Genomic DNA, 12,914 nt, shown 5'->3' with positions numbered 1-12,914 from the left:
ATAGAATGCCCGGTAGTGGAGGGACACACACATTCCTGCCCCACCCTCGCCCCTGACTTCTCCCAGTCTCTGCACTCGGGCTGGTAACCAGGTAACCCTCCCACGCACTGCGGGCATTCCGGGCTTCTGGGCAGACAGCGCTCAGGGCCTCCGGCGGTTCACTGTGCTGGGGCAGGTGAAGAGACAAAAGACCTCCCCGAGTTTTTCTGAAATTATGTTTATTATTCTGGTCAAAAGTTACTCATATAAATGCAGTGGTCTTAAATTTTTATTTTGCATGGTTGACTAGCCTGAATAACGAGCTTGCAGTCTGAGGCAGTTTTCAGAAGCTCTGGTCTTCAAAATGGTGTTAGCGTTGTTGTAGGGCAAAGTCCTCACCAACAAAAAAATCACACGAATGAAATGAAGTCAAGAACAACGTGCTGGTACCACAGATTACAAAGTGGCTCTAAGCCGAGCCCTTCCCCAACCTCTTAGGGCAAGGGAGATCAAGAGCTAAAAAATACCTTTGAAAAATCAAATGGCACCTGTAACACACTCTTATATAAGGGTCAAGTCTGTAAATTATTAATCCATGGTACTCAAAAGTGACAGAATTAAATATAAAGCTATAATCTGGTAAATCTTCTCACTTCCTCTTCTTCGTGGAATATAGTTTTTCTTCAAGTGGGACTGGGACAATCCCTTCACACGCTTTTACTTCCTGGGTCAGAGGGTGTTTTACAACATTCGGTCTAATCACATCAATGTCTCGAGACAAATGTTCCATTATGCTTTCCACAGCAGTTGTTGGTGCATAAAAATCCACCAAGAAATACCTGCAATAAAATAAAAATGTGTGAATTCCTGCATTCTGAAATATAACACTTCCACTATTTTGGACAATGTTTTCTACTCCTGCCCAGATAAAGATCAACTACACAAAAACACATACACACCTTTGCCAAAATAGAAAGTACCAGCTGACCAGCTACACAGAAGTGTTTGCCCACCCCCAACCCTTCCTATGGCTCTTCTCATTAACACTCTCAGGAAAATCCGAATCCAAACTCTGTGGTAGCAAAAGGTGCCGTGACTTTACATAGAGAGGGAAATAGAGACAATATGGTAAAATGATGGGTTTAAGAACAGAATTTACTATTTAACAAGGCTGGATTTTGCAAACTATTTTTGAGAAAACATCTTATTAGGGAAGGCCTTATAGTTTTCCAAAGGGTTACACAAGTAACTCAGTGCACCAGAGAGAGTGCAGACCACCAGCCACACTTCACAAATAAGGAAAAACATTCTGAAAGGCCTGGGACTTGTCTAAGACTACCCTCCATGTTCAAGAGCTGACAAAGACCAGAAAGAAAATTCTGTGAATCCTGAGTAAGAGAAAGAATTTACCGTTCCTCCACTCACAGCAGAATAACGCGGAAGGGCATCTCCTACGGCTCAGTGGCTTCACCACATCAACAACTGGATCGGCTCAGCTGGTTGATGTCACAAAAGCAGCAGCAGCCCTTCCTTCTCCCTGCCCACGCCCTCCGCTCAGTTCTAAAAGTTTAAGCCTCTCTTGTGCCGTTTGGTTTGAACCACAGTGCTGCAAAAGGCCAGTTTTCAGTGCAGTCATTCAGAATTCTGCAGTGTTCCATCTGGCTAAGGCGACCTTTGACACCACTTACTTTGTTCCAGCCACACTCTCCTCCCCGGACACATTCCCATCCTAGGTCTTCATTCTCACTGTTCCTTCTGCCAGAAATGTTCTTCGCTCGAGTTCCCCATAGCTCACCCCTCACCTCTGTCATGTCTCTGTCCAAATGTCACCTTGTAGAGAGGACCTCTTTGATCACTTCTCCTAATGCAACATCCTCCTTGCTCCACGTACCAAGCCTCATTACTCTCTCTTACTCTCTATTTTTTCCCACAGAGCTTATCACCACCGATACAGCATATGGTTGTTTACTGTCTATCTCACTCCACCAAAACATAGTTGCTGTAAGAAGGACTTTGTTAATCTCTCCCCAGCACCCTGAACAGAGACTAACACACAGCAGGTCCACAGTAAACATCTGACAGCGGTAGTGTTATGTTAGCATGAAAGGTGGATTTCTCACGGAAAGCAGGAGAGACCAAACTGAAAATGGACAAATTCAACAAGGAAGGAAGTTACAGGAAAAAGGATGACGTTTTGTGTAATTCCATACAAAGAGGGTTCAAACTCACAAAACAACTTGCCAGGTGATCGTTCACCCTTAGCCAAGCCTAGTGGGAAAGTTTTTCAAGTAAATAATTATTCAAAGTGGAATGGAAGAAAAACATATACTATGCAAAAACACTAATCAAAAGAAAGCTCCAGTGGCTACAATAATATTAAAGTAGATCTCAGAGCAAAGAAAATTACGAGGGATAGAAAAAGATAGTATGTAACAATCAGTTCACCAAGAAGACACAGCAATCCTAAATGTGTATGTATCAAACAACAGAATTTCCTCATACAGGAAGAAAACTAACAGAACTGACAAGAGAAATCCACAACTATAGTTGGTGACTTTTAATATTCCTCTCAGTAATCAATAAAACTAGTATACAGAAAACCAGCAAGGCTATACAAAAAATGAGCACCACCATCAACCAACTAGGTCTGATCTTTATAGACCCTCCAAACAAAAAGAGCAGAATACACATTGTTCTCAACTGCTAACAGCACATTTACCAAGGTCAACCATATTCTGGGCCATAAAACAAGTCTCAATAAATCTAAAGGGACTTGAATCACACAGAAAAAACTCGGGAAACTCTCCAAATACTTGAAAACTAAACATACATCTAAATAGCCTACAGGTCAAATAAGAAGTCAAAAGGAAATGTGAATTGAATGAAAATGAAAGCAACATATCAGAATGCCACTAAAGCAGGAAATTTATAGCACTAAACACTTATGTAAGAAAAGAGGAAAAGCCTCAAAATTTCTACCTTAAAAAAAACAGAAAAAGAAGAGCAAATTAAGCACAAACTAAGACAAAAAAAAAAAGAGAAGAGAAGAGAAGAGAGAAGAAAAGGAAGGAAGGAAGGAAGGAAGGAAGGAAGGAAGGAAGGAAGAAAAAATAAAGATCAGAGCAGAAATCTCTGAAGCAGAAAACAGAAAAACAAGAAAACATCAACAAAACCAAATAAATACTAGTTCACCGAGACCAGTAAAATTGATACATCTCTAGTCAGACTGATCAGTAGAAAAAAATAAAGAGACAAATTACTAATATTCAGGAATGGGAGAGGTGAAATGATAACAGGATGTGGCAGACTATTATTATAAACAAATTTTGCAATAAATTTGACAACTTAGATGAAGTTCCTTGAAAAAATGCAAACTACCAAAACTCACTCCAAAAGAAATAGATAACCTGGATAGCCCTGTATCTATTAAGGAAATTAAATTTGTAGTTATAAGCGTTTCCACAAAGAAAACCAAAGACCCACATGGTTTCACCAATGAATTCCACCAAACGTGTGAGGGGGAAATTTTGTTCCAGTTTTGGCACAAACTGGTCCAGAAAATACGAAAACACTTCTCAATGTGTTCTATGAAGCCAGCATTACCCTTATGGCAAAACAAGGCAAAGACATTACAAGAAAAGAAAAAACTGATCAATATCTCTCATGAACATAAATGAAAAAAAATTTTAGCAAATTGACTACTAAAATATATGAAAAGAATAATGTATCATGATCAGGCAGAGTTTATCACAGAAAGCAAGACTGGTTTAACATTTTAAATCAATGTAAATCCTATTAGCAAACTAAAAAAGAAAAATCACGTGATCATTCCAATAATAGCAAAAAAAAAAAAAAAAAAGCAGCAGCATTTAACAAAATTTCATATCCATTTCTGATAAACTCTCCGCAAAGTAAGACTACAAAGGAACTTCTACAACCTTACAAAAGGCATCTCTGCAAAACCTAGAACTAACTAACATCATATCAACTGGTGAAAGTCTGAATCTTTTTTCCTGAGGCTGGGAATAAACAAGGGTGTCTGTTCTCACCATTTCTATTCAATATTTTACTAGAGACTCTTGCCAGTGCAACAAGGCAAGAAAAAAAAGAAAAGGTATCCAGATTGATAAGTAGTAAACTTGTCTATATTTACACATGAAATGACTGTGTATACAAGAGAATCTAAAGAAATTTATAAAAAAGATACTAGAATATGTGAGTTTAGCAAGGTTGCAAGATACAAGATCAGTATACAAAAGTCAACTGTATTTCTATATATTAGCAACAAATAATAACGCCTTGAAATGAAATATGAAGTACTTAAGGATAAATCTGACAAAAGGTATGCAAGACCTCTACACCAAAAACCATAAAACATTACTGAAAGAAATTAAAGAAAACCCACCTAAATGGAGGTTTATGTAGATGTCAATTCTCTAAAACTGATGAATAAATTCAAAAGGATCCCAATCAAAATCCCTAAAAGACACTTTTATTAGATATTGATGAACTGATTTTAAGGTACACAGAGAAATTCAAAGGATCTAGAACAGCCAAAACAACTCTGATAAAGAATAAAGTTGAAGAACTAACACTGATTTCAAGACTCATTATAAAGCTATGGTAATCAAGGCACTATGGTATTTGTATAAAGATACACAAACAGATCAGTAGAACAGAGTCCAGAAACAGATCCATATACGCACAGCTGATTTTTGACCAAAGGCAATTCAGTAAAGTGTCTTTTCAACAAATGGTGGCCAACAATTCTATATATGTATGCAAAAAAGGAACTTCGATCCATACTTGTATCATATACAAAAATTAACTCAAATGGGACACAGATCTGAAATATAAAACACAAAGCTATAAAACTGGAAGAAAACACAAGAGAAAACCTCTGTGGCCTTGAGTTAAGCAAAGATTCTTTAGACATGACACTAAAAGCAAAATCCATAAAGAAAAATGTGATAAACTAGACTTCATCAAAATAAAAAATTGCTCTTTGAAAGATACTGCTAATAAAAAAGACAAGTGACAGGCTGGGATTTGCAAATCCCATGTCTGATAAAGGACTTGTTTCTAGAATATAAAGAACTCTCAAAATTTAATTAAAAAAATTTTTTTTAATGGGGCATAAAATGTGAATGGCCTTTTCACCAAAGATATATTCTGGCAAAAAAGCACATGAGAAAGATGCTTAATAGGACTAGTCATTAGAGAAATGCAAATTAAAACCACAAAGAGATACCTACTATATAAGCTAAAATTAAGAAGACTGAACAATACCAAGTGTTGGTGAGGAAAGACAGGAACTGGCATTCTCACACACTGCTGGTGGGATTGCAAAATGATACAACTTTTTTGGCATTTTCTTAAAAGTTAAACATACACACTTGGCATTATGATCAAGCCATTCTACTCCCAGGTATTTATCCAAGAAAAGTAAAACATTAGTCCTTACAACAATTTGTACAGGAGTGCTCACAGCAGCAACACTTACAATCCCAAACTGGAAACAGAAAATATCCAACAACATGTAAACCAATAAACAAACTATGGTATACGATGGAATAGTACTCAGCTATAAAAAGGAATAAGCTATTGATACACACTATTGATGAATCTCAGAATAATTTGGCTGATTGAAAGAAACTATGGTTAAAAAAAAAGGCGGGGGGGTACATGCTGTCTGATTGTATCTAAGTAAGATTCTAGAAAATAGAAACTAATCTATAGTGAAAGAAAGCGGACCAATGGTTGTCATAGACGGGAAACAAGTGGAGGGAAGGATCACAAGATGCAGGAGGGAACTTCTGGGGTGACCAGTCTGCTTATTGTCTTGCTTGTAGTGATTTCATGGGTATATATACATATGTCAAACATACATTGTGGGTATATATACATATGATACATATGTGAATGTATTATGTATATGTATTACATTATGTAATATGTATTAATAAAAGCATGTAGTTTACTGTGTTGTCAATTATATCTCTGTAAGGCTGTTGATTTAATCATGGTACATAGAAAGCTGAAAGGGCAGGACTTGGTGAATGATTTGATATGGGTGGCAGCGATGAGGGAGCAATTACAGATAATGAAGCCGCCCAGAATTTCTCGAGAAATGAAACAGGAGCGCCTGGGTGGCTCAGTAAGTCGAGCATCTGAATTTGGCTCAGGTCATGATCTCACGTTCATGGTTTTGAGGCCCCCCACCCCCCACCCCATTGGGCTCTGTGCTGACAGCTCACATCCTGGAACCTGCTTTGGATTCTGTGTCTCCCTCTCTCTCTGCCCTTCCCTTGCTTGTGCTCTGTCTCTCAAAACATAAAATAAAACGTTAAAAAAAAAAATCAAAAAAGAAAAAAAAAGAAATGAAATAAAAATGGTGTAAAGTCCTCTATCATCAGGCAAACTTCTAGGAAGTGACTTTTACCTCTGCTCACTGATGATATTACCATTTGTACTTACCATGAAAATCACACACCAACCTGGCCAAATTCTCCAAGGTGTAATTCCACTGGTTTATTTCTGCACCACATGGAAGGCACGAGGTTTGCAAATCATCAAACTTAAGAACTGCTCATTTGTTCGATATTTAATTATTGATTACTTACCTTGAGTAAGGCTCTAATATAGAACCTAAAAAGTTACTGTGATCAATCATAAATTACCTTCTCTTTGCCAATCCCCAGCCCTTTATCCAACTCCCCCAAGCCCCAGTAACTATGGTGGCCTGGTGGGCAGGGCAGGGAACTCTCTCACTCAACACTGCCCCAGCATTTCTTTCTTCCTATTTCATTCATTTGTTCTTTCATTCTGTATTCATCAAAATGTCCCTCCAAACTACCACAGACAACTTAGGATCTCACCCTCTGTTTGCCAACATTCCCACCATACTTAATTCTACAGTTCCTTCCTCTTCCCTTGCTTTTCATCTAGTTTCCCTAGACTAGTCTTCCTCTTTTGCTTTATTACACTTAAAGCCCTGTGCTGAAAGCCTGACGCAGTGTGCTGGTGAAATGCCACATATCACACATAGGGTAATATGGAAGAAGGTGCTAAAGCAAGGGCTGGACATGCTCTGGGCACTCAATAACCCAGGCAATCACTACTGGCAGCCCTTGAAGTATTCCAAGTGCCCACTACCTCCAGAAGGTCCACAGACATCTCCTGCTCTAGAGTTAAGCCTGGCTTTCTTTACAGTCCAGTATTCAAGTTATTCAAATACCGCATCTGGGCTTCAGCAGCCATTGTTTTCTTCCATTTTCCATTCAAGTGTACCAGAGGCATTTTTGTGGGCTAGCCTCAGTGTCTACTAAACATGTTTCTAAAAGAAAGCGGGTGTACAGTTGCCAACGACCAACTCAACTGCCCACAGCTCAACTCTCTCTCGTGCAGTCTTCCTGAACAACATTCTCCATACACTCGCACTCACCAAATAATCCTAAGACATCCAAAGCTTCTGGATACCATTTTGTGATAAGGATAAAAATACCCAAGGATAGAAGGAAGCTAGATGCCAGATATTATTATCAGAAACCTCCTATTCCAGAAATTAAAAGGAAAGGGTCTTACATAGAACTTTCTAATTTTCAAAGTGCTTTCACATCTTTCAGATAGCTTCTGAGGAAGAGGATAAGCAGGAAGTAGAAGCTCCACCCCACGTGGCCCATTCAGAAAACGCAAGAGGAAGTTCCTCTGGGTGTTATTCTGGTCCAGGAGCCCTCTCTTAGCAACACTACTGCTTTAGCAGTTTTCAAAGTGGGCCTCCTAGAGATGGCCTCCTTTGAGTTTCAGAATGATTAAGTCACTAGCTCAAGGTCACTCAGCTACTGAGTGGCCACAGCCAGGTTTCTAACAGAGCAGATCTTTTGACTCCAGGATACAAGAAGCCACACACTGCTCTGGGACCAATGGGTTACAGAATCACAGAACGTAGGTGCTGGAGGGGACCATGAAGACAATGCAGTTCAACCCCTTCATGTCACTTATGAGGGAACTGGGGAACTGATCTGCTCCAGGTCACAGGGTAAAAAGCAAGTTCCAGACTTCAGGCCCCATAGTTCCTCACTCTATCAACCACATCTCTTGGTTCCTGCAGCCAGAATTCTGGAGGTTTCTCAAGGATAAGGAGAAGTGCTAGAAAAGCCTGGAAGTCCTAAGACTGGGCTGCAACTTGGCTTCTGGAAGATCGCTGTTACTATAAAAACGCTTACAGCCTTTACCTTTTACCTACGCTGCCTTCCCCCTACCAGTCCTGACACTTCTCTAGCAACCAAACCTAAACAAGAGAACTGGCCAAAATGCAAATGCGTTTGTGCCCACCACCACAGCTGTGACAGTCATTTCATGCTCATCACCCTGCTGATCTGTGCCTAGGGTTCGTGTGGGCAAAGACTGCTTCTACTCCCATGCTCCTTATTATACCGTGGAAATTTCCACAAAAATGAAACACCACCAAAACGGAAAAGAGGGGAAGTAGCTCAGAGAGGGGCAGATGTTACTGTGTTCACCAGTCCTGGGTGAAAGCTGAACCTCCTACCTCCCCTGCTCCCTCCTAGGGCATTAAGTGGTCTCACCCCACCATGAGGAAACCAAGCATAAGTCCAGGACAAACTCAATCTCCATCTACCTCAGTGGCCCAAGCCCACGGGTCAATGGTCCGTTATGGCTTCCCCACACAGAAAAGACTATGACCAATTCCTGGTTGTTGCCAGTATATATTCTTTTTTCACGTAAGTGGACAAACTGAACTGGTCAGTGAACATCTGCTATGGGCACACCTCAGAGGGAGGCTAAAAAGGAGGAACATAATGGCCTGGACCACCCAGAACATGTAGTCCAGGCAGGGAGAGAGGTCACAGGGCTACTGGGCTGGCAGAAACCTGGGCTCCCACTATTTACACTGGTCTGCCAGTTCTGGAGGAGACTGTGGCGATGATGAGGTGGTCATGGACATCCGCCTCCTGGCGGCTGGGCTTTTCTTACTACAGAAGGATGACCCGAGGAGTGACAGGGGCAGGAGAGAGTACCAAGCGCAGCCCTGCATTTCCAGTTTTGCACACAAATAAAGTGAAGCCTAGAAACAGCCTACTTAGAATAGGGGGTTGGGCAGCTCCTGATGCCTGCAAGGATCCCTTTCCTGTGACCACACAGGTCCGTAACAGAACTGAAAAAGTGGGAGTTAGGCTAAAAAAAATGACCTTGAACTCCCCTGATACCCACTCCTTACATCCCAAAGGCTACCCGGGAGAAACCATTCGGAAACCCAGATAAGTTGCTGTTCAAGGCAAGGGAGCCAAAAGAGGAATGTCTCAGTGTCTCCAGAGGAATCCGAGAGGCCCTGCCCTCCCCTTCAGCCTGGCCCTCGGGGAGGGGAGGATCAAGAGGATTCAATAACCACAATTAAATACCAATTTTTCCTTCTTCCCCTGACCAAGCAAGCCAGAACCAAAATACAAGACCAAAGTCACAACACATGTGGACTCTCTCTTACCTCCATCCTCAAGATTTGAGCTTGAAAAGAGCAGAGAAGTAGGACTACGACTGCCACTGCCTAGACATCCCCAAAAGCTGGCATTCCAATAAGGAAAAATAGTTCTTCAGTTAGCCCTCCATTCCCCAAACAATGTTTAAGTCAGCGAATGGACAGATCATTTTGGAGAACCCAGCTTAGTGATCTAAAGTCTAATTACATTATACACTCCCGGCACCTTCAACCCTGTGCTGCTCGGTGGCACCGGCGAGCTGGTTCTGCGCACCAGGCGGCCAGGGCTGATGGAAGCATCGCCACTGCCTGAAACACGAAGCCCAGCAGTGTTTACATTTAAATGGGGGTTTTCCCACGTGTGGTTCTAATGAATCACTTCACCTACAAGGTAGAAATCAGCTTTACCCAGGCATCTCTCTTTCCTACAGAAAAGCACTGACCTTCTATGCAGCACCAACTCTGCAGAAGCACAAGTGAAGCGGTGACTGACACCAGGCGAGGAGAGAAAGGACAGAAAGAGGTTCAATACACAAATGCAATTCTCACTGCAGGTTCCAGTGTTCAAAAGCTGGAGGGAACTATTTCATGGATAGAACCTGCCCCCATATTCAAGGTGGTAATTTACCTTCCTCGGTATTTCTTAAGACACTCTCAACACTACAAATCTCTCCACTACTGTGACTGAAAACCCCAGGGATCTGAGAAGATGCAGAGAAATGGGTTCCCCAGGACAGACTGAGCCCGATACTGGAAAATGATGCCACTAGGAACACTCCATCCACAGCAGTGTCTTCATGGGGCGCGGAGGGGAGGCAGCAGCAGCATCTCTTCTCACTATCCTTTCCCCCCTCCTCTCTGGGGTCCTACCCCTTGTCTCCCTCAGTCACCTTGAGCCCAAGCTGTCACCAGCCCCCTCCCTGCCCCAGGTTGTTGAGGGAAGATATGCGTCTTCTGGCAACGCTCCTACGTTTAAAGGTCGTATTTGTTTTTTATTTCACTTTTGTTTTAACCCTGTTATTTACAAGTTTACCGTAAAAGCGCTCGCTTGAATTTGAGTTATGTTCTTTGTCTCTGTTTCTCTCAGACACAGTCACACACTCACAGCCTCCCCTTCCCCCTGGCAGACAAGTGGAAATTTCCACCGAAGCGCTGAGTGGCTCACGGTGGGTGGGGGGTGGAGAAGGGGGATGGGAGGGATTTGAAACCATGGAGCATCTTCGAGCCTTTTTGAAAATAGGAAACAGATCATCTGAATGCCAGTTTCTAGACTGTATCAGCTAAACCTTGCTGGCTTCAGGCTTCGCTGAGACAGTGAATTCTTCACCTTAAAACCAAGGAACACTCTGCGTGGAAAAGCCCTATTTCCTTTTATATCTGTTGGGTCTCATACATTTTTAAAACCACTAAACCTACAGCAGAATCCTTACAAATCTTGGGGCGCTGCCACTAAAAAAGAAACCTCCAAGGCCACAGCAGCCCTGCCTTGAAAGCCAGTTGTGGAGCACCTTCACACAAGAATGGGGTCAGGATGCTGGCCTGGACTTAATGCTGGCAGGAAAGCACGAGAACATGGAAATGTTAGCTAACAGGAAAACTACAGAGAAGAATCAATCTCCTCTAGAGAGGGTGCCAGCTCTCTTGGAGTAAGCTGCAGACACATTTGGGGAGCGAGTCAGTAAAATTCCACTGATTCACCATAGTGCCGGTTATTTTTATCATTCTGCTTACCCGTAAATAGAAGGGCATCTTATATGTAGGCCAGCAGACCTTATAAGCACTTATTCACATTTTAATGCAAATGAGAATTGAGAAAGAAGGGAAGAAACAGGCAAGAAAAATCTCCTTCACTACTTCAGAGTGTCTTTACACACGCCTTCTGGAATAGGTCCTATCTCAACGCAGTAAAATCAGACCTGGTAAAAATGGTCAGAGCCAATCAGGGGCACCCTCTTAAAAACAAGCACACTGAAATATGGACCACAGTCTCTTCTACAGTTCTCTCTCCTCCACCAGAAAGCCTGCTCAGTCTCCGTCCAGCCCCATCTAGTGGAAAGAGAGCCTTCAACTAGTATGTGCAGTCCCGGAGTCTGACACTGGAGTGGTTTTGGCCGAGAGTGACAGACACCACGACTCAGAAAATGCCTGTCCTTTTTAGCAAGGGTCTAAAGGAACATCTACTCCCACTGCTTCCCTCTGCATATGTGACATCGTCCCCATTTAGACTCTGAGGAATGCAGTTAAGAATCTTTTACAACACCCACCTTCCCTTTCTGAGTTGATGAAGGTACCAAGGTGAACATCTGAAGGTACCAAGCAGAGAAAATCTAGTGGCCCCCAGGAGACCAAAGCAAATCCAGAGCTGAGAATACATCTCAAGACTTGTAAGACCTGCCACCCCCCATGCCTTCCACAACTCTGAGTCCTGCTCCAATCGTTTCTAGACACTGCCTGGACACAACAGGTGGTGAGGCCAGAAGCCTCTATCTATCTGGAAAGCTGGTCCAGAAGACCCAAACTTCCCAACCACCCCAACCTGGCCCAAAGAGCAACAGAGCATCTGGCTAGCTCCTTCCTTGTCTAAGTCACGTCACCTGGGGGACAACTTAACTAGTACGTGGAATCCGTACATCCATACGTCTGTACATCTGTACTTTCTTTCTGGCATACACTGGTATAATAATGAACACCTGGCACTGTCTCCTTCTCTGGGGAGACTCCCCAGATCACCCTGAGGTAGCGGTATCTCCCCTACCTACGCACTCTTCTACCCACACATCCTTCTTTTGGGCCGAGGTGGCACGTGTGTAGCAGTGGTATACGGCAGTCTGTGGCCGGTGCCTAGGTCAGCAATATGCTGGCAAGTCCCCGACTAGACTGACAACTCCTTGTGACCAGGAACCACAACAACCACAAGAACCATCCTAAGACCTAGGAATACCACCAGCACATATATTTCCTCCCATAAAATGCAAAAGCAACAAACACAAAATACCAACAGCACCACAATGTGATGTGGATTCTTGGAGGGCATCTAGGCTCACTCATTAGCCAGCTAAAAAACTAGCTCTCACATACCAACCTCAGGATTCAAATCAGTGCCTCACCGAAAATTGATATGTGCCATGGCCTCCAGGGTTGTTCAAAGAGTTAAAAGCTTTTGAATGCTAGGGGTGCCTGGATGGTTCAGTCAGTGAAGCATCCTACTCTTGATTTCAGCTCAGGTCATGATCTCACAGTTCATGGGTTCGAGCCCCTCTTCCGGCTCTGTGCTGACGGCTCGGAGCCTGCTTGGGATTCTCTGTCTCCCTCTCTCTCTGCCCCTCCCCCACTCATGCCTGCTCTCTCTCTCAACAATAAATAAAGTTAAAAAAACAAAAACAAAAACAAAAACTGGGGCACCTGCGTGGCTTGGTCAGTCGAGCATCCGACTTTGGCT

The 12,914-nt window shown here is 42.6% G+C and overlaps 1 protein-coding gene across 1 annotated transcript in view; it reads right to left on the bottom strand.

The window, feature by feature from the left end:
* Positions 1 to 201: 201 nt before the first annotated feature.
* The window catches only part of MRPS6 (mitochondrial ribosomal protein S6), a 66,965-nt gene continuing 54,252 nt past the window's right edge, over positions 202 to 12,914 (bottom strand). Inside the window, exon 3 of the mRNA XM_047100240.1 lies at positions 202 to 818. Within this exon, the coding sequence (XP_046956196.1) occupies positions 629 to 818 (190 nt within the window). The 3' untranslated portion in view covers positions 202 to 628. The remainder of the gene's footprint in view (positions 819 to 12,914) is intronic.

Source organism: Lynx rufus, unplaced genomic scaffold (assembly GCF_022079265.1).
Source record: "Lynx rufus isolate CCGP_SWC_20201006 ecotype Redwood Valley unplaced genomic scaffold, mLynRuf1.p SCAF_5, whole genome shotgun sequence".
NCBI classification, from domain to species: Eukaryota; Metazoa; Chordata; class Mammalia; order Carnivora; family Felidae; genus Lynx; species Lynx rufus.
This window is presented reverse-complemented; position numbering and strand designations above follow the sequence as displayed.